The sequence below is a fragment of the Heloderma suspectum genome, chromosome 15 (genome assembly GCF_057233095.1).
Source record: "Heloderma suspectum isolate Gila_16-S chromosome 15, 16-S_ref, whole genome shotgun sequence".
Lineage (NCBI taxonomy): Eukaryota > Metazoa > Chordata > Lepidosauria > Squamata > Helodermatidae > Heloderma > Heloderma suspectum.
In genome coordinates, this window is record NC_139472.1 from 4,344,048 (window position 1) to 4,368,484 (window position 24,437).

The following is a 24,437-nucleotide window of genomic DNA, read 5'->3' on the forward strand; positions in this document are numbered from 1 at the left end:
TGCTGGACGTCACACCACCATAGCGCTCTCTCCCTTTCTCCCTCTCCCTTTTTGTGAGACAAATGTCAGTGATGAAGTTGTCATTGGGGGGCGCATAGGCTAGGCCAGCTTTCTTTCAATGGGGAGTCCCCCAGCCTCTCTGGCTGTAACTGAGTGCCACCCGCCTTTCCAAGGCAATGACTCGCCCCATCTTCTCGTCTTTGGTTCGCCCCCTTCCCTTTATTGTGACATCTTCCTGGTGAGAGGCAGCATCTTCCAACATGGAAATAACTCCTGCTGATGAGAGTGGAGTGCAGGTTGCCTAGCAACCGGGCATCGCTGGGGCCTTGATGGACCGCGTGGGCAAAAGGCACTTAAGCTAATGGTTGTTGTGGCCTTCAAATCAGCCCCTCCTGTGGTGCTGGGGCTGCCCCCCCCTCCACCCTAAATTAAGCGGCGTGATGGTGCTGAAATAAGATCTTCCAGCAGAGGGGATCCAATAGCAAAGACAATGAGGCATGGAGGAAGTAATAATTGATGTGATGGATGGCCATCCTCAAATTCTTAGTCTCCATACTCCAGGGATGGAGGAGCTCAGGCCCTGTTCTGATGTCCGGAGTAGATTTTCCTCTGACCACAGAGGGTTTGGTGGTTTCCTGGCTTTTGTGCAATCCCCCCCCCCCCGTTCTAAAAGGTTGACATGCCTCTCGCAAGGCTTAGTTACAGTAAGAACTTTACTGTAAGAACTTTAAGCTAAAATGCTCTGGTATTTGGGGGCCTGCCCCTTCTGTCTGTGGCTCTGCCCACCACTGGGATGCAGCCCCTGAGAACTTCTTCAAAATTTAATTCGGCCCTCTCTCTGAAAGAGGTTCCCTACCCCTGTGCTTCCACAGACACGGAGGATGTATATGCGCTACCAGCTTAAACTGATTTAAAAGTGATTCCCCTCTCTGCAGGGCACAATAGTTCAAGCATGGGTTGGCAGGGGATCGTGTTTTTTTTGGACAGGATGGTCTGCTCCCTAGGGATGCTGGAGAAATTTGAGATGGACACTGCGAACCAGCCTCCTCTGGCCGTGCGGAGCCTCTGGACTTTCGGATCTTTTTTTTAAAAAAAAAAGTTCCCAAAATTTATGCAAATGTATTCGTAGGAAAACACGCATGTTTCTGCTGAGACCTATGCCATCCTGGAAAATATACTCGGGGAAAAGTTGAATGGAATGGGGGACAGTATGCTAAACGTTATGTACTGACGTAAATTACATAAATTGTTGCAAACCCTCTTACGGAATTATTTGCGTATCTTTCCACATGGTGGGAACAAAAATGGAATCCATCTGTGAATGGATGCCGGAACAAACGGCACCGCACTGTCCATAAAACACACATGGAACGGATTTCACAAAATGTGGACATCCCTACTGCCCCCACACTAAAACTACAATCCCCAGAAGCCCCAGCAATTAATCCGTGTTTTCCCCTTACACACAATGGGTTGGATCAGACTAAGTTACTTGAACTTAGTTCACCTTGGGTTGAATCCAGACTAAGGCTGCAATCCTTTACCCGCTTACCTTGGAGTAAAGCCCCATTGAGCTCAATGGGATTTGCTTCTGAGTAGACATGTACAGGATTGCTCCGGCCTATGGCTAAAACAAATAACATGTGACTTCCTTCCTGTGCTAGCTCTCAGCAGCCGTTCTTACATTTAACGGTGTGCTCTTCTTTGCCTTTGGACCTTTAGGACTTCTCCTATGATGACTCCAAAGTGGAATTCAATGTCGATGCCCCCAATGGAGTGGTGATGGAAGGGTACCTCTTTAAGAGGGCAAGCAATGCATTCAAGACTTGGAACCGGTAAAGAGTTGTTGCTGTTGCTGTTGCTGTTGTTGTTATTTTCATTTCTATACCGCCCAATAGCTGAAGCTCTCTGGGTGGTTCACAACGATTGAACTGAATTGTTAGTTGCTATGTAACATTGTTTAGAAGTGAGCGCATGGGGAGGCAACCTGGTTCCTGCCAGACGTTTTGAACAGCACCTCCCGTAAGCCTCAGCCAGCATGGACAATGGTCAGGGATTATGGGAGTTTTAGTCCAAAACATTTGGAAGGCACCTGTTTGCCTACCCCAGAGTTAGATGGTTAGACTAGGACCCGGGAGACCCGCGTTCTAGTCCCCACTTGGCCAGTGTGGTGTAGTAGTTAGAGTGTTGGATTGAGAGTCAGGAGACCTGGGTTCTAGTCCCCACTCAGCCATGAAGCTCACAGGGTGACTGTCAGCCGGTCGCCATCTCTCAGCCTGGCCCACCTTACAGGGTAGTTGTGAGGATAAAATGGGATGGGGTGGGGAAGGGCCATGTACACCACCTTGAGTACCTTGAAGGAAAGGCAGGATATAAATATAATACATGAATGGTGAAGGGAAATGGGGCCAGGAAAGGACACTGAAATCCCTCCAGCTATTGCAATATGGCTGAGTATTCAAGTATACATAAGAGAATCAAAGGCCTCCAGATGACGTACGAGAACTTTCCCCATATGATTTGGTTTGCACGCCACACCACTAATGTGGGACTTGTAGAGAGATGTATATGTCTTAAACGGGGAGTTTGGTTTGGTTCTGTGCCCACAGTTCTTTTGGAAAGACCTATGAACTGCCAAAGTAAATCGTGCCCAGGAACAACCAGGCTCTTTCTGTTTCCAGAAGTATGTTTGCTGATTGATTGGCCCATGTCGGTCTTGCAAAGATGCCACCCGTGTCTCCCCAGAATAATGTTTTGAGTGTTGCTATTTTGAAAAAAAAACATTTGGCTTTATTTTTTTAATGAAGCAACTATATAAATGCTAGTATTTTATTTTATTTATTACATTTCTATTCTGCCAAACAGCTGAAGCTCTCTGGGTGGTTCAGAGCAATTAAAACCATCACAGACAACATGATAAAATACAATAAGAAAGTATAAAAATATAGTATAAAAAAATAAAAAAACCAAAATAAAACCTAGCAGCAGTGCAAAGATTTAAAATACAGTAGTGTGAAATATGGATTTCAATTTACCTAGGACCACTCAGTTGATCAGGCTGAGAGGTTTGAGATCTTATGAGGTGGAGAAGAACATGCATACAACCAACGTAGATGAAAGAAAAGGAGATTTATTGAAGTAAAAGAAATAAGCCAAAGTAGAACCTCCCCAGAGAGTTGCATGCTCTCTGATGCTTAAGAGGTTGCATGCCTCCTAGGTACAAACTTAGTTACAAAGGAATATCAAAGAGTTTCAGGCTCTCTGAGGCTTAAGAAGTTGTGCGCCTCTTAGGTTAAAGCCTAACGGTAGCAGAATTAAAACAACAGAAGCTGTTAATTTGGTTGAACATCAGGAAAGGCTTCCTAACGGTCAGAGCAGTCAGACAATGGAACCAACTGTTTCAGGAGGTGGTGGGCTCTCCGTCCCTGGAGGTATTCAAGCAGAGACTGGACAACCATCTGTCAGGGATGCTTTAAACTGGATTCCTGCACTGAGCATTGGGCTGGACATGATAGCCTAAATGGCCCCTTCCAACCCTATGGTTCTATTTATTGCAATGCATTTTTATCCCATCCAGGGTGGTGCAAATCTGTCACATTTTAAGAAGGACATTGACAAACAGGAGCCTGTTTGGACCAGGTTAAAGGTCCTGGAAAGAAAATCCCATGAGGAATGGGTGAAAGAGCTGGGGATGATTAGCTTGGAGAAGGGAAGACATGATTGCAGTCTTCAAAATTAATTAACTGAAAGGCTGTCCTGCAGAAGATGGAGCAGACTTAGTTGCTCCGAAGCTGGAACCAATGGGTGGAGATTGCCAGGGACCAGATTTTGGCTAAACATTAGTCTAATGGTACGAGCTACTCAGCAGTATAACAGGTAGCCGCAGGAGGTACTGGTCTCTCTTCTGCTGGAGGCATTTAAGCAGAGGGGGCCGTCTGTCTGGGCTGCTGAAGTTGCAAGATTCCTGCCTCGTGGGTGGAGGTTAGACTAGCTGACCTCCAAGGTCCATTCCAAGTTTCAGAGTCTATGAACCTGCTGTGTGGATTGTGAGAGAAAGAGGAAGGAGTGCAGGAGGCAGTGAGAGAGGGTGACAGTTTCGAAAAAGATGACAGTTCCAAACAAAATCTGAGAATTTCATATTTCTAGTATATGGCTTCCAAACTGAGAATTCTGCAGTGGTTTCTCTGATCTGAACTCTGCTGGAATCCCATTTTGAAACTTGTCCTGATAATTTTAGTTGCCCTTTTCTGGAACATCCCTAGCTCTTTGCTGCTGCCTTTCTATCAGAGTCATCAGCTTTCACTTTCATTCCTCTCTCTCTCTCTCTCTCTCTCTCTCCATATTCCCAGGAGGTGGTTCTCCATACAGAACAGCCAGCTGGTGTACCAGAAGAAGCTAAAGGTCAGCAAAGTCACCTCCGATGACATCAGTGGATTAGCTGGCTTGTCTTGATGTCTTGTTGTTCAAGGGATTGTGGACCCATTCTGTGTGGGGTGGAAGGAGGGGGTGGTGGCTCGGATGACAGGGTAATAATCCTACACTAGGCCTCTCCTGGCACATTCGGGGTGGATTGCAGAATCCATTTTGGATGCCGCAATCCACCGTGACACTCAGGTGCACCGTTCATCTCACTCTGCTGAGTGGATTCTGTAACCCACTCTGGCCATGTGCGGGGAACAGTAAGAGTGGGATACATTTATGTGGGATCCATCCCACTCGGTGTCCTTCTTCCAAACTTTCTTTGGAGTGGAATCAAGTGGATCTTCTCATCCTTCTGTATGGCACATATATATTTGGGCTGAAACAAAACCGGATAAGACTTTTAGTCAAATCCTCCTACATCAAGAATGTTGGCTCACGGTTGTATCCTGCCCTTCCTCCAGGCCAGTGAATGCTTTTTTCTTGTTGTTGTTTATTGTTTCTTTGGGGAATTTATAGGCTGCCCTTTTGCAAAAGCCTCTAGGTGGCTAATAAAAATCCCAGAAGCATCAGTTCCCCTGAAGCAAACGGCATGCTCTTGGAGCCCAGCTCAAGACACCTTTCTAGCCAGTGGCAAAACTCAAGTTTCCTTGTCTCTTTCGATGCCTCCCTTGAACCTCTTTTCTGTTTCTCTGCGTAGTCTCCAACTGACCATGAGGGGTGTTTCACTGTGGCCACCAACCATACATACGTGTTAAAGAAACATCTTCTAGCCATCAAAAACCGTTGGCTTGAACTGGCGTTCCCAATGTGGCGTTCCCAATGTGGTGGCTGTGGATTTCAATGTGCCCATGGGCACATGGCTTGCTGCACACCAGACTTCTTCTCCCTCTTGATTTTTTAAGCTCTTAAATAGTTTTGTTGATTAAAACATTAATTGGGAGGCTGGCACGCTGCAAAATGCTTGCTGGATAGGCTGGGATGGAGTAGGAGAGACAGGGAGAAAGACACAGAGAGAAAGGATTGCACTGCTCACTTTTGGTTCTGGCCTTGCTCGCTGCTGGCATGAAGACTCTAGCGAACAGATTACTACTGGGTCAGTGGCTCAGTGGGAGAGCACCTGCTTTGCATGCAGAAGGTTCCTGGTTCAGTCCCTGGCATCTCCAGTGCTGGGGGAAAAAAACCCACCTGAAGCCCTGGAGAGCTGCTGCCAGTCATTGTTAACAGTACTGGGCTAGATGGACCAAGGTCTGACTCTGTATAAAGCAGCTTCCTATGTTCTACCTCTGAGAGTAATATGGCCCTCAGCATGAAGAAGGTTTCCCCACCCTCTGGTCCCAAAGAAAACCAAAACAGGCTACAAAATCTGACACAGATGGACCATGTTTCAGCACCATATCCATGTATTTGCAGCCAAAGGTGGGTCCAAAGGGCCATTGCGCCTGACACTCCATGCTTGTCTTTTCAGGATGTCCTCACGGTGGTGGTAGAAGACCTCAGGCTTTGTACTGTCAAGCCCTGTGAAGACATAGAGAGGAGGTTCTGCTTCGAAGTCGTCTCCCCCACCAAGTAAGCTGTGCCCTTTCGCATTTCTTCTCTTTTAAAAAATGCATTCTTTATTTGTTTGTTTCTTTGGGGCCATCAATGTGCATGGAGCTTTACAGAGTACAAGAGGACAGGGGCCCTGTCCTGAGAATTTTTCAATCCAAAGTTTGACACAGGGAAAACAACAGAGGTGAAGGGAGCAGGAGTAAACTGAGAAGCCATATGCAGATGTTATCATGTACATGTAAGGATATAAGAAGAGCCCTGCTGGATCAGACCAAGGGTCCCTCTAGTCCAGCATTCTGTTCACACAGTGGCTGACCAGCTGCCCACAGGAAACCCACAAGCAGGACATGAGTGCAACAGCACCCTCCCGCCCATGTTCCCCAGCAACTGGTGTACATAGGCGTGCCGTCTCTGATACTGGAGGTAGTGTATAGCCATCAGGACTACTAGCCGCTGATAGACTTCTCCAGGAATTTGTCTAACCTCCTTTAAAGCAATTCAAATTGCTGGCCATCACTCCATCTTGTGGTAGCCAATCCCATAATTTAACTCTGCGCTGTGTGAAGAAGTCCTTTTATCTGTCCTAGGGATGGGCGAATTCCCTACCTGTCGTTCAGGCTGGGAATCTGCCCTTGGGGGGAGGTGATCCGTTCCTCCCCCCAAAATCCTCTTTGGCCAGCTCCGCTCTACAGCAATTCCATGGAGCCACCAGCTGGCTTCTAAGCGCCAGTGATACAGCAGCCATTGCCGTATTGCTGGCTGAGGGGGATTGAATGCGGATGCAAATGGCGTCCAGTACACCATTTGCGGCCGTAATGGTCTTAGTTTAAGGTAAATGCAGCCGTAAATGGCTGCATTCAGTTTAAACTAAGACTTTTATGGCCAAAAATGACATACCAGATGCCATTTGCGTCCCTGCTTTTTTTTTCACACGATAGGCTACGCAAATATTTGCCGCAAGCAGGATCTGGCTGAAGAGGATTCCGGAGGGAGGCGGATGTAAGTGCTCCATTCTGCCACGGACTCTGGGGGGCTGGATTCTTTAGTATCCAGCCTCATTGGGGTCTGTGGTGGAATTCTCCACCATCCCTAATCTGTCCTGAATCTCCCACCAGAGATTCCATCACCATTTTTGTGTGCACTCCCCTATAAGAATATAACTCAAGATATGCATTCTTATACACATTTTAAATTGGAGAAGCCCATTGCAAAATTCGGAGCAGTGAGAATTTCGAAGGGTAACAGAGTTTGTGTATTGGTTGAAAAGTGCAAATTTAGGTAAGCTGGTCCATTTCTTCCCCATCCCTGTACGTGCCAGACAGATGGTGGGTATGTTTTTCATGTGTTGAAACTGTTTGTCCCCATGGAACCAATATTTACATCCAGATCGTACCATTTGGTACACCATCTTGGGGGGGGGGCAGGTGGTCAATGTGTCCATTCAGTCTGTAACATCACTCTCTCTTGGTGCTTCTTCCCCCACCCCCCAGGAGCTGCATGCTGCAGGCCGATTCAGAGAAACTGCGTCAGGCATGGATCCAGGCGGTTCAAGCTAGCATAGCCTCTGCATATCGCGAAAGCCCTGACAGCTGCTACATCGAAGTGAGTCTAGGGGTTGGGAGAGGGAGAGACCCACATGATCCATCCCTACCCTACCTAGTAACCAGAAATACTATTTTAGGGTTTAGTAGCAGTGTGTCCATATATGTGTGTATGTTTATGTCCATCTGTGTGTCCTGTTTGTCCATTAGTGTGAGTGTGTGATTGTCCGTGCGTGTTTGTGCCTGTGTGTATGGTGTCTCTGTGTGTTTATGTCCACCTGTGTGTCCTGTTTGTCCATTACTGTGTGTGTCTGTGTGATTGTCCATGTGTGTTTGTGCCCGTGTGTGTGGTGTCTCTGTGTTTTATGTCCATCCATGTGTCCTGTTTGTCCATTACTGTCTGTGTGTATGTGTTCATGTCAGTGTGTGTTCATGTCCGTGTGTGTGTAGTGTCTCTGTGTGTGCATGTCTGTGTGTGTGTGTGGTGTCTGGGTGTGTTTATGCCTGTGTGTAGTAACTCTATGGGTGCATGCCTGTGTGTATGTCTGGTTTGATCAAGTGTGTGTGTCCATGTGTGTGTAATTTTCCATATATGTCCGTGTGTTCATGTGTGCATGATGAGAATACCTCAGTGGGGCTGGGTGGGCGGGCAAAATTCATAGTAAGATTTAAATGCCCACTCGATGATATATTCAAGCTGCAGACAAGCAGGGTATTTTAAGAGCAGGGGGAAAAGTGCACAAAATGTGTATATCAGGGGGAAAAGGTGCACAAAAATGTGTATATCGGGGGAAAAGTGCAGAAAATGTGTATATCAGGGAAAAAAGGTGCACAAAAATGTGTATATGAGGGGAAAAAGTGCACACAAATGTGTATATCAGGGGGAAAAGGTGCACAAAAATGTGTATATTGGGGGAAAGGGTGCACAAAAATGTGTATATCAGGGGGAAAGGGTGCACAAAAATGTGTATATCGGGGGAAAGGGTGCACAAAAATGTGTATAGCAGGGGGAAAAGTGCACAAAATGTGTATATCAGGGGGAAAAGGTGCACAAAAATGTGCATATGAGGGGAAAAAGTGCACAAAAATGTGTATAGCAGGGGAAAAGGTACACGCAAATGTGTATATCTGGGAAAAAGGTGCACAAAAAAATGTATATTGGGGAAAAGGTGCACAAAAAATGCATCTCAGGGAAAAGGGTGCCCCAAAAGTATCCAGTGTTAATCCAATGTAAGTCCCATTCATTTCAATGGGTCTACCCTGGGCCAGCTTGCAGAATCGCCAGCCTGATGATTTCAGTAAGTATGATCTGCCAGCCCGGTTTGCTTATTTACCCTTGCCGGTGTGGCTTACCTTGTCATCCAGACCTGGTGAGGTGGGTTGCTGCCGGGGTTAACAAACCACCCAGTACCCATGGGCTGTTTTAGGATTTGGGGGTGGTTTGTCACCCATGACAGCAACCCACCCTCGCCGGGTTCAGACAACACGGTGAGCTGCACTGGCGAGGGTAAGTAAGCGAACTGGGCCGCCATGTTAACCATGCTGGTGATCGTATGAACTGGGTCAAAAAGTAGGATGGTTACATACAACCCTCTATGCACATATTAGGGGAAAACGTGCAAAAAACCACTCTATGCCATGGGAGGGGGCAAATGCATACCTTTGAAAAGCATACACAGAAGTACAAATATTAGGACAAATGGGAACCCCAAAATGCACACATTTTCATGCAGATTTTTAAAGACAGAATGGGGAAATTGCCGCATAAATGGGGTGGAGCAAATGTAACTGGATATCCCATGATCTGAGCAAACATGACCATGACAGAACTGCCCAGCTTTTCCTCTGCCCCACTTCCTGCTAGGTAAGCATCAGTAGAGGCTCTGTAGAGTTCTCGCCTTCTGCATCTCAGCGGCTGGCCCGAGGGCACAAGCCAAAACTCAGGCAAGCAGGAGTGAGCAACTGAGGAGCATGACCGTTTGCTCCTCTCTCTTGGCTTGCGCGGGAGTCAGTGGGCAGAGCCAATAGCACTGGTTCTTTCTCCATTTAAAAACGTGCTCCCTCTTAAAAATTAATTGGTGATGGTGACCAACGCTGCAGAGAGGAGGCGAAAAAATACTACCAGCAAAATGAACTGTCTGAAGGTCTTCCTAGGACTTGCCCTGTAGTGCTGTCTGGTGGCAGAATCTGGTATCATATTCCAGAATTTGGGAGTGCCTGGTACCCATCTCTTAGGCATTGTATAAATAATAATTACATTCAGGAGGGCCATATATATTTCCCCCCTAAAACAACAACACAATGTTATACTAACAAACTCCAGCTGCAATTTGCATAAATGCCGATTTTAAGGGGAAACACCCCATTCGCGTTCCTTATTTGGTCGCTGTGAGGTTACTAACTGGGACTGGCCGATTTGATCATGTGATGCCAGTGTTTCATCAGCAGCACTGGCTTCAGTCCATTTCCGAGCCCAGTTCAAAGTGTTGGTGCTGACCCTTAAAGCCCTAAATGGCTTGGAACCAGAGTATCTAAAGGAACATCTCCTCCCATACGTACCTGCTCAGACCCTTAGGTCATCTTCAGAGGCCCTCATCCAGGTGCCCCCACCAAAGGAAGCTAGGCGGTGGCTACAAGAGAGAGGGCCTCCTCAGTGGTGGCACCCCACTTACGGAATAAACCCCCCAAAGAGGTTCGCCTGGCGCCTACGTTGCTATCTTTTCAGCACCAGGCAAAACCCTTTCTTTTCTGCCAGGCATTTTAGAGACCTCATTCTAGGTTACCGTGGCGGTTGGATTGATTCCTGTGCTGTTTATCATCTTGCGTAGTATTGTATTCTTCTATCAAATGTTTGTATCGTATTTTATATTTTCAGCTGTTTTATGGCATTTGAGTTTTGTCAACTGTTTGTAACCTGCCAAGAGAACACGGGTTAATGGGCGGATTAGAAATGTAATAAATATATAAATATAAAATAAAGAACGCATCTGGAGGCTTGACCTGTTTGACGTTGCCCCAATTACCTGCCACTGTCTGGGCTGCAGAGCCCTTGACTTTGGTCCCACGGTTCCCCCCGCACACACACACACCATGCCCCACAAGGAAAATGGGAAAAGTAGCATTCTTGCTGATGTTTGCCCAATCTCTCTCTCTCTAGAGACTGGATCGGACTGCCTCCCCTTCTACCAGCAGCATCGACTCTGCTACTGACTCGCGAGAGCGCAGCTCCAAAGGCGAGACCATCCTGCAGAGGGTGCAAAGCATCCCGGGCAATGACCAGTGCTGTGACTGTGGGCAAGCTGACCCCCGATGGGCTAGCATCAACTTGGGAATCTTACTATGCATTGAATGTTCAGGGATACACAGGTACTCTGCTCATGCGCCCCAGGGTGTGGGGGGTTAAGAGCGGTAGAACAAGGGGTCTTTCCAGTCCAGCATTCAGTTTTCGTAAACAGCCATCCAAAAGCCCCTGGAAAGCTCACACAAAAGGCTCTCACTGTTAGCATGCATGTGCGTGTCTGGCTGTTAGCTTCGCTATCACAGCGCATGCGCATGAAGGCATACGCACCGCCCCAGTGGATCGAATCAAAAGTCCTTCTCATCCAGCGTCCTGCTTTGCTTATTGTATGTATTTTCTGGATTTGTAAGTCACCTCTCAGAACAGAGTATCCTCCCCACTTCATTGGTTTCGTTTCATTTCTTTTATTTCTATGCCACCATGTCACTCATGTTCATGTCTCTCTCCCTCACAGGAGCTTGGGGGTTCACTGTTCCAAAGTGCGGTCGCTCACGCTGGACTCCTGGGAGCCAGAATTACTGAAGGTAAAGACGAAACCTCCAGTACCAAAGAAAGGTGGGTGGGAGGGAAAAGATGGAGACAGGATCATAGCGAGAGTAGAACAGTCTGTATTGATATTTATTTATGTATTTATTTCATTTTTATACCGCTCTCTGGGGGGTTCACAAAGTTAAAAACACAAAAACACAACAGGAAATACAATATAAACTATAATAGATTGAAACTACAGCTTAAAAATGCAACCAGGGTCAAACTGAGCAGCAGTGCAGATATTTTAAATGCAAAAGCATATTTAAGACAGCAGGGCTAAAAAACCGTAATGCCAAAATGCTAAAAATGCCTAGGAAAATAAAAAGGTCTTCACCTGGCACCAGAAAGAGTACAATGTAGGCGCCAGTTGAACCTCTCTAGGGAGCTCATTCCTCAACTGGGGTGCCACAGCAGAAAAGGCCCTCTTCCTGATAGCCACCTGCCTTACTTCTTTTGGCAGGGGATCCCAGAGAAGGACCCCTGAAGATGACTGTAGGATCCAGGCAGGTACATATGGGACGAGGTGATCCTTCGGGTCTGCTTAGACATTCAAAGCCCAAGCCGTTTAGGGCTTTGAATGTTAATACCAGCACTTTGTGGGCCAGGAAATGGACTGGCAGCCAGCGCAGCTGGAAAACTACTGGCGTAATGTGATCTCGCAGGCCAATCCCTGTTAACCATCTTGCTGCCCTATTTTGGACCAGCTGAAGTTTCCAGACGGTTTTCAAAGGTAGCCCCTCATATAACGCATTGCAGTAATCCAGACGAGAGGTTATCGGAGCATGGATAACTGTAGCTAGGCTATTTCTGTCCAGATAAGGGCATAGTTGGCATGCCAGCCTAAGCTGATAAAAAGTGCTCTGTGCCACTGAGTTCACCTGTGCCTCAAGTGTAGGGATGGCGGAGAATTTCTCCCCAAAACTTCGGGGGGCCGAGCGCCAACGTGTTCGGCCCCCTGAACAAGTTTCGGGGAGAAATCCTCCGCACCCCCCACCCCCCGCACCCCCCCGGGACGGGACTTACCTTCGCCGAATGTCCCTCCCGGCGGCGGGTCCGGCCGGCGGTTCGGGGGGTGTTCGAGCGGGGCAGGAGCGGCAGCCGGTCTTTTGACCGGCTGCTGCCGCCGCCATTCCAATAAAAGAAAAGAAAAAAAAACGCCCCCGTGATAGGCTACATGACGATTAACGTAGGCTATCACGGCTAGATTTGCAAAGTCAGCCGTGATAGGCTACGTAAATCGTCACATAGCCTATCACGGGTGACTTAAAAAAAAAAAAAAAAAGCGTGTACAGATAATGGCGGCCCCCATAGGGAGCCGCCATTCGCGTTCCTTATTTGGTCGCTGTAGTCTACGTAAAGATTTACGTAGACTACGGCGAAAATAAAGGCAACGCTGCGTTGCCCTTATTTTCGCCGTGGTCTGTGTAAACATTTACGTAGACTACAGCGACTAAATAAGGAACACGAATGGCGGCTCCCTATGGGGGCCGCCATTAGCGTACGCGCTTTTTTTTTTTAAGTCACCCGTGATAGGCTACGTGACGATTGACGTAGCCTATCACGGCTGACTTTGCAGATCTAGCCGTGATAGGCTACGTTAATCGTCACGTAGCCTATCACGGGGGCGGTTTTTTTTAAAAAAAAAACAATGGAGTTCGCGGCCAGGCGAGGTGGGAAGCCTCCTCCCTGGCCTGAATTTCGGCCGGGCGAGGCGGGAAGCCATCCCCCCCGGCCTGAACTTCGTGGGGGGAGCAGCGAAGCGACTCCCCCCCACCGCGAACAAGCTTCGACGAAAGGTAAGTGCCTTTCGTCCACCCCTACTCAAGTGACAGTTCTGGGTCCAAGAGCACCCCTAAACTATGAACCTGATTCTTTAGGGGGAGTGCAACCCCCTCCAGAACAGGATGAACACCACCTAGCCGGGCAGACGAGCCACTCTCTAACAGTATCTCCGTCTTGTCTGGTTCTGACAAATTATACAGATCCAGCGTGCGATGGTACAGGGCTCTCCCTGTTTTAGTCCTACCGTCCCTTTCAAATTTCAGTTTTAAAAAGCAAGGCTCTAGCCCCCATGGTTGGTGTTCTGTGTGTGTGTGTGTGTGTGTGTGTAAGCTTGGGAACTAAGGTTGTGTAGGGATTACAGTGTTAGACCAAGACCAGGGAGACCCAGTGTCCAATCCTTACATCCATAAAGCTCACTGGGTGACTTTGGATCAGTCATTCTCTCCCAGCTTGATCATCCTCACAGGGTTGTGAGGATAAAGTGTGTGTGTGTGTGTGTGTGCGTGTGTTTCTCTATAGAACCACGTGCACTGCCCTAAGTTTCTTGGATGAAGGATGGGATATAAATGTAACAAAGCTGTAATTGTTGTTTTGGCTCAGAGATTGTAAGTGTGGTTTTTAAAGTGTACCCAGAAATGTCTGGTTATGACCTGGGAAATGGTAGGGACACATTTGTTTGGTTTGTGTTTTAATATGCACCAGCCTAATTTGCACTTCCTCAACCAGGACACAGCTATCACTTAGTTTCTGCACTTCTCCCATTTTTGTGGGGGGAAGTTAAGAGAAATTTCACAGAAAAATATGTACGTTTGAGTAAATACATACAGAAAAGGATATGTTCGGGAAAACAGTGTACAAAAACTCATATACTGCGGGGAAATGCTTGGCAATAATAATAATAATAATATATTGGGGGAAAGTTGCATACAAAAATGGATATATTAAGAGAACTGCATGCAAAAATGCATACGGATTTTCATGGGGACTCCCCCCACATGCAGAAACAGGACAGAATGGGCGTATGCTTCAAGAAATGTAAACGTTGTAAACAGTGAAACACAGAGATATTCACCTATCCATAAGTAGGTGGCAGGGAAGGCCTTCTTTCGAGGTTATTTAGGGTGCAATCCTATGTGTGTTTAGGCAGAAAAAAATACTACAACATCCAGCATTCCTCAGCCAGCATGGCTGGCTGGGGAGTACTGGGAGTCATAGGACTTTTTTGTGTCTTAACTGGGATAGGATTGTGCCCTTATTTACTCACTTAAATACTTACAGCATTTCTGTGCCAACCAGTAACCGGGGTTTCTGGGTGGCTTGCAACAATACAATGTGAAAATACAATAACAAATCATTCTACAATAAAACAATAAAAAGCAAGGTAGACGTTTCAGTGGCAGCAAATAAAACAGTATAATACACAGCAGCAATAACAACAGAACTAAAATCCAGTGGATTTAAGTACAGGGATCTAAACAGCCCAGGAAGAGAAAAAAGTCCTTACCTGAGGCCAAAAAGAGGATGAACAAGGCACCAGGCAAGCCTCTCCACAGAGGGCATTCCTTAACCAGGGGGCCACCACCAAAAAGGCCCTTTTCCCCTGGAGCCACCCGTCATACCTATGTGTCTGAAACAGGGCATTGTGGGGATTTTTTTTGAAAGAGCAGATTTTTCTTCTCCTGATGTGTTGTCTTTTTGTTTGCTTTCCTACAGCTGATGTGCGAGTTGGGGAACGCCACCATGAATCAGATCTACGAGGCACAGTGTGAGGAAATGGGACTCAAGAAGCCCACCGCGGGCAGCTCAAGGTAAGCCTTACCCCACACATCCACCTTGCCGTGTGATTTCTCTGAAAGACCATCTTGAAAGGTTTCTTGGTTCTCCCACTCATTAAACAGGAACCCTCCGTCTTCCTAGCTTTGCCACCAGTATTTTTCTCTGTGTGTACGTTTCCAGCGAGTTGATACGAATATATGAAGGCACTTTATACAAAGTCAGGATAATGGTCCATCTTGACCAGTTGTCTGTTCTGACTGTAGGATCTTAAGCAGAGGTTCATTCCATGAGGCTCACTGGATGCCCTAGGTCCAGTAACTCTCTCTCTCTCTCTTCTGCCTGCCCCATTTATTTATTTAACACAGGGGTGTCGAGTGTAGAAATGTGTTGGAGAAATTCGAGATGGACTAAAATGAGTTCGGATTTCTAAGAATCTGACCTGTGAAATTGGCCTCCTCAGGCTGTGTGGAGTCCGTGGAGTTTCAGATCTTTTTTTCTTTTCTTTTTCTGCTTTCCCGAAATTTACACAAATGTATTCATAGGCAAATACGTGAGTTTCTGCTGAGACCTGTGCCATCCTGGAAAATATATGCAGGGAAAAGTTGAATGGAATGGGGGACAATGTACTAATATAAATCATGGAACTGGTTGCAAACCCTCTTACGGAATTATTTGCGTATTCTTCCACATGATGGGGAAAAAATAGAATCCGCCCGTGAACGGATGCCGGAACAAACAACACTGCACAATCAGTGAAACGGGCTGGATTTCCCAAAGTCCAGACATCCCTCGTTGAACCTCTTTCAGCCCAGGGGGCGAATTCCATTTCAGAAAGGCTCTCATAGGCCACAGTACAGAGGTGGGTGGGACCAAGGGGAAAAACACCAGGAAAACAGCCAACCACAGATAGGGCAATCTTGCCTCCCAGACAAAAGCAGACACAGGGAGACACATGAGAGAGCCCAGCTCAGGGGCGGAGCGTCTGCTTTGCATGCAGAAGGTTACAGGGTTGGTCCATGGTCAGGGATGCTGGGAGTTGTAGTCCATACCATCTGGTGGGCGTCAGGTTGGGGAAGGCTGCTTCGGAGAAAGGATGGGAGACGAACGTGATGAACCAGATTCTTCCCCAGGCAAGACAAAGAAGCCTGGATCAAAGTCAAATACGTGGAGAAGAAGTTCCTGAAGAAGCTGCCCTCCGCGGAGGCCCTGGCCGACCATGAGAGAAAGCCCCGGCGCTGGAGCGTGAAGAAGTGCCAGAGGCGCAACAGCTCCACCAAAGCGCCTGCGGCGCGGAGGAAGTACCGGCACGAGGCTGGGAACGCGTCCCCGGCGGCACACACCTCAGGTGGGGAACCATTGGGGGCTGGCCCCTCCCTCCCGGTGCGCCATCGGCCAAAGGGACGGTTTATGTGACTGAGTTAAAGAGCACATTTGAGTAATTTTAAAATATAATACACCTTCACAATTTGTTCTGAAAACATGTTGATAGATGGATGGATGGATGGATGGATGGATGGATGTTTCATACATATATATATATATATATATATATATATATATATATGAATGCATCTTCATATATATATTACACACATATATATGAATATATGAATATACATTCATATGTATGTTTCATGTATGTGTATATATATATCTATATATCTATGAATGAATATGTTCTGGAGGTGACAGACTCGACCTTGGGGGAGCTGGGGGTGGTGACGACCGACAGGAAGCTCTGGCATGGGCTGGTCCATGAAGTCATGAAGAAATGGAAGCGACTGAACGAATAAACAACAACATCTTTATATATATATATATATGTATATATATACACATACATACATACATACACATATACATATACATACACATACACACACACACACACACACACACACAAACATAGATATGAAGATATGAAGATACATTCGTATATATGATTCATATATATAAATTCATATATATATGAATGTATCTTCATATATCTATATCTATATATATATACACATACACACACATACATATGAGAATATATGAAGATACATTCGTATCTATGTTTCTCATATATATATATATATATATATATATATTCATATATATATGAATGTTTCTTCAAATATATATACATAGATAGATACACACACACACACACACACACACATTCATATTCAGATATATATGAATGTGACAAGCGTCCTGTGGATCAGACCAAAGGCGTATTCCTTCCCGCACTCTGTTTTCCACAGTGGCCATCCAATTGGCCATGCGAAGTGCGCTTATAGCACCCTCCCGCTCGCTTCCCCACCAGCTGCCACTCAGAGATGGACTTCCTCTGATGCTGGAGGTAATATATAGGCAACATGACTACTAGGCACTGATGGCCTCATCCTCCTTCAATTTCTCTAATCCCCTTTTTAAGATCGACCAAACGGGTGGTTTTATTGCGCAGAATCCAACTCCCCCCCTCAATTCCTTTCCGCCCTGGTGATTTCCCTTCTGCAAATGGTGGGTCCTGCCAATTCTGCTGCGCAAGGGGGACCCACCGCTTACGTAAGGGAGATTGAGCGCTTCTTAGGAGAAGCCCCGAAATGTACGCAGGCTCCGGCGACCGGCCACCTTCCAGAAACGTCCCAGAAGTGCTAAATTGCCGTTGCAAGAGGGGAGGGGCTGCTTGCGCAGCAAAATTGTCATGGCAGAAGAGAATAATTGGTGGCGGCAGAAGTGCCCCCTTGGATCCCGCCCATTGTATTATATTTTGTTTGTCATTTTAGAGTTATGATTTCAATGGTACTTATATGCTGTACTGTTTTATATCAGTTGTTAGGTGTTTGGGGCTCCTTGTGAAGACGGGCTGGCTATTAATAATAATAACATTATTAATTAGCCATGATTAAATTGCCAAACACATTGTCTGTATTGTAAGTGTGTGTGCATTAGAAAAACAATACAGCGATGGAGTATAAAATGTTGCTCTTTACGAATAGCGGCCACCCTGGAGAGGAAGTTCCGTCGAGATTCGCTGTTCTGCCCTGACGAGTTGGACTCTCTGTTCTCGTACTTCGACACAGGAGCCGGAGCGGGGCCACGCAGTAAGTTCCCCTGCACCGCCGATGCTTGTCCTGCGCCATTCCCTTCTGCCGCTTCTAGGGCATGTGCCTCGGGTTGCAACAGCAGTGAGACGAATCAGCCATCTTTGCACACATTCCTATGTGGGTAAACATTTACCGATGAGAGAGAAAGGGAGAAATAGAGAATTATTTTTTGGACGCCTCCGCCTGTAATCCTCCCCCCCCCCGCCCCTGCCCCCACCACGCCGCCCTTCACTGCACATTTATTATTTTCCCCTCCTGGCATTTCCTACTTTGGCGGCTTGTTATTTCCCTCCGCCGTCTTTTTGCTCCTCTTTTGCAATTGGCTAGCTTTCTTTCTCTCCCTGCCCTTTAAGGGAAACCAGGTCCGTTCAGGACTGCTGCATCTTTCCAAAACACAGCATCAACAGCCACAACCTGTGCCTATGACCATGAACTCCCCTGACGTTCCGTCCACCTTCCTCTTAGGTGGCAACCACGTCTCTCTGCAGCACCCCCTGGCAGCTCGCCCATGGAGTGACCGTAGTAATGGCCCTGCTGGGAGCGGTTCGCCATTCCTCCTGGATGGAGGTAAGGGGGATGCCATAGAAGCACAGCATCACAAGAGACTCCCGCTGGCATGGCTGCTTTCGCCATGCGAGCCAAATGGAACGTCTGCGTTTGGAGGCTGTATACCTCTGGGCAAGGGTTTTGCATGGGGCCCCAGCCCTGGATCTGTTTTTCCACAGCCCAGGATCTATTTCCAAGAGCGCTCTGTGTCCGTTGGTGCTATTGGAAGGTTTGTTCTAAGCTTAATGGCCATGCAGGGGCAGGGGGGGGGCGTTTCCACAGGAGTTGCACTTCGGGAGGAAAGAGTTAACCTTCTCCTCTCTGTACACTGTGACCCCCCCTCCCAAAATCACTCCCCTAGGGATGGGTGAATGAGCGATGTTCAAGATCGCTAGGATTCTCCGAACATTGTCTCGCCACTTATCTTGTGCCCAAATTCTGTTCGCTGGTTGCTCTACACAAACAGGAAAGTTGCGCAAATCTACCAGCAGTTGAAGTGAAATGTAGGGGTGTACGGATTCCCCACTGTCTGTTCCGGTGGGGAATCCAAGGGGGGGGGAGGCAATCGGTTCCTTCCCCCCAGAATCCTCCAGAGTGGTTCTGCTCTGCTTGGATTCTGTGTTGGAGGGAGACTGGCTTGGGAGCGTTTACCTTCCCTCCTGCCAGCCAGAGCCGTTCGCCTCCTCCCTGTCCCTGCCGATTGCCATGTCTTAAAAAAAAAAAAGCACATGGCGATTACCGATTAGGAGGATGTGCCCATAGACTTATACACAAAATAGAGCCGTGAATCTTGCACATAAGCCTATGGATATGTAGACTTATACGCAAGATTCATGACTCAATTTGCGTATAAGTCTATGGGCCCATCCTTCCGATCACCATTTTTTTTTTTTTAAAACATGGCAATCTGCAGGGACAGAACGGCTCTGGCTGGCAGGAAGCAGCTGAATGCCATTCCGCCTCCAGTCCTCCTGGAGTGGAGGTAAGTGGTCCTGATCCGCTGCGGATTCCTGAGGCTGGATTCTTTGGAATCTGGCCACATTTGAATCCGCAGCGGATTTCTCTGACACCCCTAATGAAATGTGCGCAATTTCCCCCGAACTGGTACAAATTCCCCCATTGTCGCAACGGTCCTCCATAGACCAAAGTGGGCCTGATTCAGTCTACTGGGGCCATGTGCACAAATTAGGAAATGTGCGCAAAACCGAACTGGGAAAGTTGCGCAAATCGAACGTGAGCACAAGTCCGGCAATTTGTGTACATGTCTGGCAGACATGTGCTTGCAGTCGAAGAGGGCACGCACGCATGTTTTGGAAGCAAAAACAAAATCCTCATAGATCCCTACGCTCTCCCACCTGGCAGTTAAACCTAGCAAAAACAACAACTTCCATTAGTGCCAAGGGAAGCTTTTATTTGGGGTGATTTGGATGGGAAATAAATTAGGAATAAATTAATAAATTAATAAATAAATAATTAATAAATAAATTAATAATTAATTAATAAATTAATAAATTAGGAAATGTGCGCAAAACCGAACTGGGAAAGTTGCGCAAATCGAACGTGAGCACAAGTCCGGCAATTTGTGTACATGTCTGGCAGACATGAGCTTGCAGTCGAAGAGGGCACGCACGCATGTTTTGGAAGCAAAAACAAAATCTTCATAGATCCCTACGCTCTCCCACCTGGCAGTTAAACTTAGCAAAAACAACAACTTCCATTAGTGCCAAGGGAAGCTTTTATTTGGGGTGATTTGGATGGGAAATAAATTAGCTGGTTTTGCCTCCTGTGACGTGTAAATAAATCGTAGTAATGATTTCTGAATTTGCACTCATAGATCCAGTGGAGGCTGGTGGCTCTGATTTTGGTGGAACTGTGAATCCATTATGGCCAGCTCTAAAGGTGCTGAACTCTATCCCCCAAATAAGTTTGGCACCTCGGATAGCTCCGTTAGAGTTCTGGCGGGCTCTGACTGAAACCCAGAATGGATTTACAACCCCACTGAAATCAGAGCCACCACCCCCAACTGCATGGATCTGAACTAGCACATGCAAATTTTATGCAGATTTGTGCCCTAAGGGCCTGGGAGTGCCTAGCAAAGCACCTGCCTTTGGGTACCAGACGCTGGGGACACACAGCAGCAGGGGGCTTCCCAGGGGCGCCTGGCTCCCTTGCCCGTGGAAACGAGCGGTTGGCATTGATGGATCTTTGGTCTAATCCAGCAGGACAGTTCTGATGTTCTTATGCTTTAGTGAAGAGGACCCAACTGAGTGGGGCTCCAGATCTAGATTCGCCTTGTATTTAAATGCTAGCCTGGTAGCCATAGGTGGCAAGGGACGTTCATGATCGCTTGGAGTCTCCGAACATCCGCTCCCTGCTCATCCCGTGCCAGATTCCTGTTTGCGTTTACGATGCTGCTTGCTTTGTCTGAACAGGAAACTCTCACCAGTCGAGCAGGGATTGAATGGGAGATTTCTGCCAATCTCCCCAAAGTTATTTGAATCTCCCGAAATTTCAGCACCTCGGATACCTCCTTTAGAGTTCTGGCTGGTTCTGACTGAAACCTGGATTCACCGCCCCACCGAAATCAGAGCCACCAGCCTCCACTGGCCCCAGCCAACATGGCCAATGGACAGGGATTGTGGGAGTTGTTGTCCAGGACATCTGGAGGGCCATGTGGTTGCCTGCCTGTGTTCTACACTGACAGGCCACGACTCTTCAGTGCTTCAGGCAGAGTTCTGTCCCAATCTTACCTGGAGATGCTGGCAATCGAGCCTGGGGCATGCTGCATGCAAGTAGTGGGTCTGTCCTTGAGCTACAGCCCTTCCCAGCACAAGAAGCTGCCTTCTCCCAAGTTAGACCATTGGCCCATGCAGCTCAGTGAAGTCCACGCTGCTTGGAGTCTTTCTCAGCCATACCTGGGGATGCCAGGAATTGAACCCAGGACCTCCTGTGTGAAAAGCAAGAGTTCTGCTGCTACTGTGCTATGACAGGGGAATGCATTTCCCCCCTTTGATCCTTCCCCACTGCACCAGTTTCCCAGTCTCACCCCCCTGCGCCCACCCCCCAGAGCTGCTCTTGGTCCTTTGGAGCAAAACGTACCGGTGGCCAAACAGATCTTGCCTCATTTGGCCCCTTCCTTCAGTGTCAGCGAAGTCCCCCCAGGAGGGAAGGTGTGGAAATCACATGTGTCCGTTCTGCGGCGCATAGGTGTCGCTGTTCTGTCAAATACTTTGGGCACCCAGATAGAAAGCCCTGCGCCGCCAACCTGCTGCCCATCCTTGGCCATGTCACCTGGCCCTTTTGTGGTCTTTTGGGTTCCCTCTTTGTGACGTAGCTGACCATCTAGTGACATTCACTGACCCCGGCACTTTTATGCAATGGAAGGCGATAAGAGCTGAAGCGGTTGTTACTTACTGATTCTTTAAAGCGTCACGAGCATCACATGCACATGCTTTACAGCGCTTTGGGATCTTCTCCAGAAAGAAAGGAACCATAATGGGGACGGAACTCCCTGATGGCGTCATCCATAATCCTGTTCTTAAAGGCTCTCGGGTGGGATGTGTCCCTCTGCTGTATCTCTCCCATTAGGTGACGCTGGGGCGTTTTTATATCTTTCTGCAAGGGAGGACAGCACAGTGCCCTCCAGATGTTTTGGACTACAACTCCCATAATCCCGGACCATTGGCCATGCCGGATGTCGTAGTCCAAAACATCTTGCCTGCGCCCGTCGTACCACGTCCCGAGCTGACAGAGGAGAGAAGGGGAAAGAAGGGTGATGGGTGCGTATGCATGTGACAGAGCGGTCCCTCGGAGCGCCTGCGTATTAAAATGCCCTTGGTTTCTCTCCTGTTGGCCCCGCAGGTCTGAGCAGCGACAGTGGCCTAGGGGGCAGCACCGATGGCAGCACTGATGTCCTGGTGTTTGGCTCGGTTGTGGATAGTGTCACGGAGGAAGGTAGGTGCTGCAGACGGGGTGGTGGATCGTGGCAGGGAGAAGGGTCGCCTTCTGAGCTTCTCATGATGTCATTTCATTTTTACGAAGGGATAAGGATGTACGAAAGTCACTTACCTTTTCGCAGGGGTGCTTCGCGGTGGGGGGGGAGGCGCTTCGCTTCTCTCCCCGAAGTTCAGGCAAGGGGGGGGAGCCGTCCCACCTCGCCCTGCCGAAATTCAGGCCGGGGGGGAGGCTTCCCGCCTCGCCCGGCCGAAATTCAGGCTGGGGAGAAGCGCCCCGTCTCCCCGGCCGCGAAAAAAGGTGTAAAAGAAAAAAAACAAAAAACCCCGTGATAGGCTACGTAACGATTAACGTAGCCTATCACGGCTAGATTTCCAAAGTCAGCCATGATAGGCTACGTAAATCGTTACGTAGCCTATCATGGGTGACTTTGAAAAAAAAAAGCGCGTAATCAAATGGCGGCGCCCATACGTTCCTTATTTGGTCCCGGTAGTCTACATAAAGATTTACGTAGACTACCGGGACCAAATAAGGAACGCAAATGGCGGCGCCCATAGGGCGCCGCCATTTGCGTACGCGCTTTTTTTTTTTCCCCAAAGTCACCCGTGATAGGCTACATAACGATTTACATAGCCTATCACGGCTGACTTTGGAAATCTAGCCGTGATAGGCTACGTTAATCGTTATGTAGCCTATCACGGGGTTTGTTTGTTTTTTTACACTTTGTAATGGCGGCGGCAGCTGGTCAGAAGACCGGCTGCCGCCCCCACCCCTGACGAAAGGCCGACGAACTGCCGCCAGGACCCGCCGCCGCGAGGGACATTCGCCAAAGGTAAGTCCGATTTTGGGGGCCGAATGAGTTGGCGCTCGGCCCCCCGAAGATTCGGGGAGAAATTCTCCACCATCCCTACGAAGGGACGTGTTTTTGGATGCGGCTCAGCAGCAAACGTGAGCAGGTCCAGGCAAGGCCGAACCGAAATGGGCCGCCCATTTCGCAGCTCTGTTTGTAGACGAGGCTGCGAATGGAAACGTTTTTATACGAAGCTGAGTTGCCTCTGGGAGCAGCCTTTTCAAGGGAGCTGCAGATGTGGAGGGAAGAGCAGGGAGGCTCCCGGAAAAGCTCCCGTTGGTGCCAACAGAAGCTTTTCCAAGGGCGTGGGGGTTCTCACAGCTGGGGAGGGAAGGGTTATCTCTCCCCATATGGTGCGAACCCCCCAAATTGTCCCCATGGCAATAAAGCCTTGATAAACTCCCATCAGTACCAAGGGGAGCTTTTTTCCAGAACTGACATCGCTGTGAGGCTGGGGAAGAAGGCAGCTGGGAAGGAAAGGGAGTGGGGAGAGAGAGAGAGAGAGAGAAGGGGAAGGAGGAAGAGGGAGGGAGGGAGGGAGAAAAGGGGAGAAAGAGAGAAAGGGGGAAGAGAGGGAATGGATTGATAGGGGTGTGAGTGTGTGTGTGTGAATGAATGGGCACATGCATGTACATGTAAGAAAGGGAGTGTGGGGTGATTCCACCCTGCCCACTTATGGCTCTAGCCACACCCACTTATCCCTTTAGCTCTGCCCACTTATGGCTGTCACTAGGGTTATGCGGACTTTGTAAAATCCCTCCCGTCTGCCTTTTGCCAGGTGGATTGTCAGGTGCCTTTCATTCCATTGTCCACTTGTTGATAGAATCAGACTTTTTCCCATTTCCTGAATTTGCTCAAATTCACATTTGTGCAAATTTGCACTTGCAAAGATGTGCAAATCCCACCCTTCCCAGTGCGCATTTTCATGCTTCTCCAATGGGAGAAATGGTAATTTTCAGATGATGTTTGTTCATTTTTATGTTTGGTTTTTTAACTACTAAGCTTCCGGTAAAATTCTGGAAAGTAACAAAAACTAGTCTGCGAGTCCCCAGAATCCATGTGGCTCGGAAAAAGCTGGTCCGCTGCTGAGTCCG

The 24,437-nt window shown here is 47.9% G+C and overlaps 1 protein-coding gene across 1 annotated transcript in view; it reads left to right on the forward strand.

The window, feature by feature from the left end:
* The window catches only part of ACAP3 (ArfGAP with coiled-coil, ankyrin repeat and PH domains 3), a 175,658-nt gene that overhangs the window by 123,934 nt on the left and 27,287 nt on the right, over positions 1-24,437 (forward strand). Inside the window, exons 11-21 of the mRNA XM_084821581.1 lie at positions 1,723-1,835; positions 4,350-4,401; positions 5,888-5,988; positions 7,461-7,572; positions 10,669-10,877; positions 11,264-11,333; positions 14,836-14,930; positions 16,029-16,243; positions 17,886-17,990; positions 18,459-18,560; positions 22,401-22,493. Coding sequence (XP_084677707.1) covers positions 1,723-1,835; positions 4,350-4,401; positions 5,888-5,988; positions 7,461-7,572; positions 10,669-10,877; positions 11,264-11,333; positions 14,836-14,930; positions 16,029-16,243; positions 17,886-17,990; positions 18,459-18,560; positions 22,401-22,493 — 1,267 coding nt within the window. The remainder of the gene's footprint in view (positions 1-1,722; positions 1,836-4,349; positions 4,402-5,887; positions 5,989-7,460; positions 7,573-10,668; positions 10,878-11,263; positions 11,334-14,835; positions 14,931-16,028; positions 16,244-17,885; positions 17,991-18,458; positions 18,561-22,400; positions 22,494-24,437) is intronic.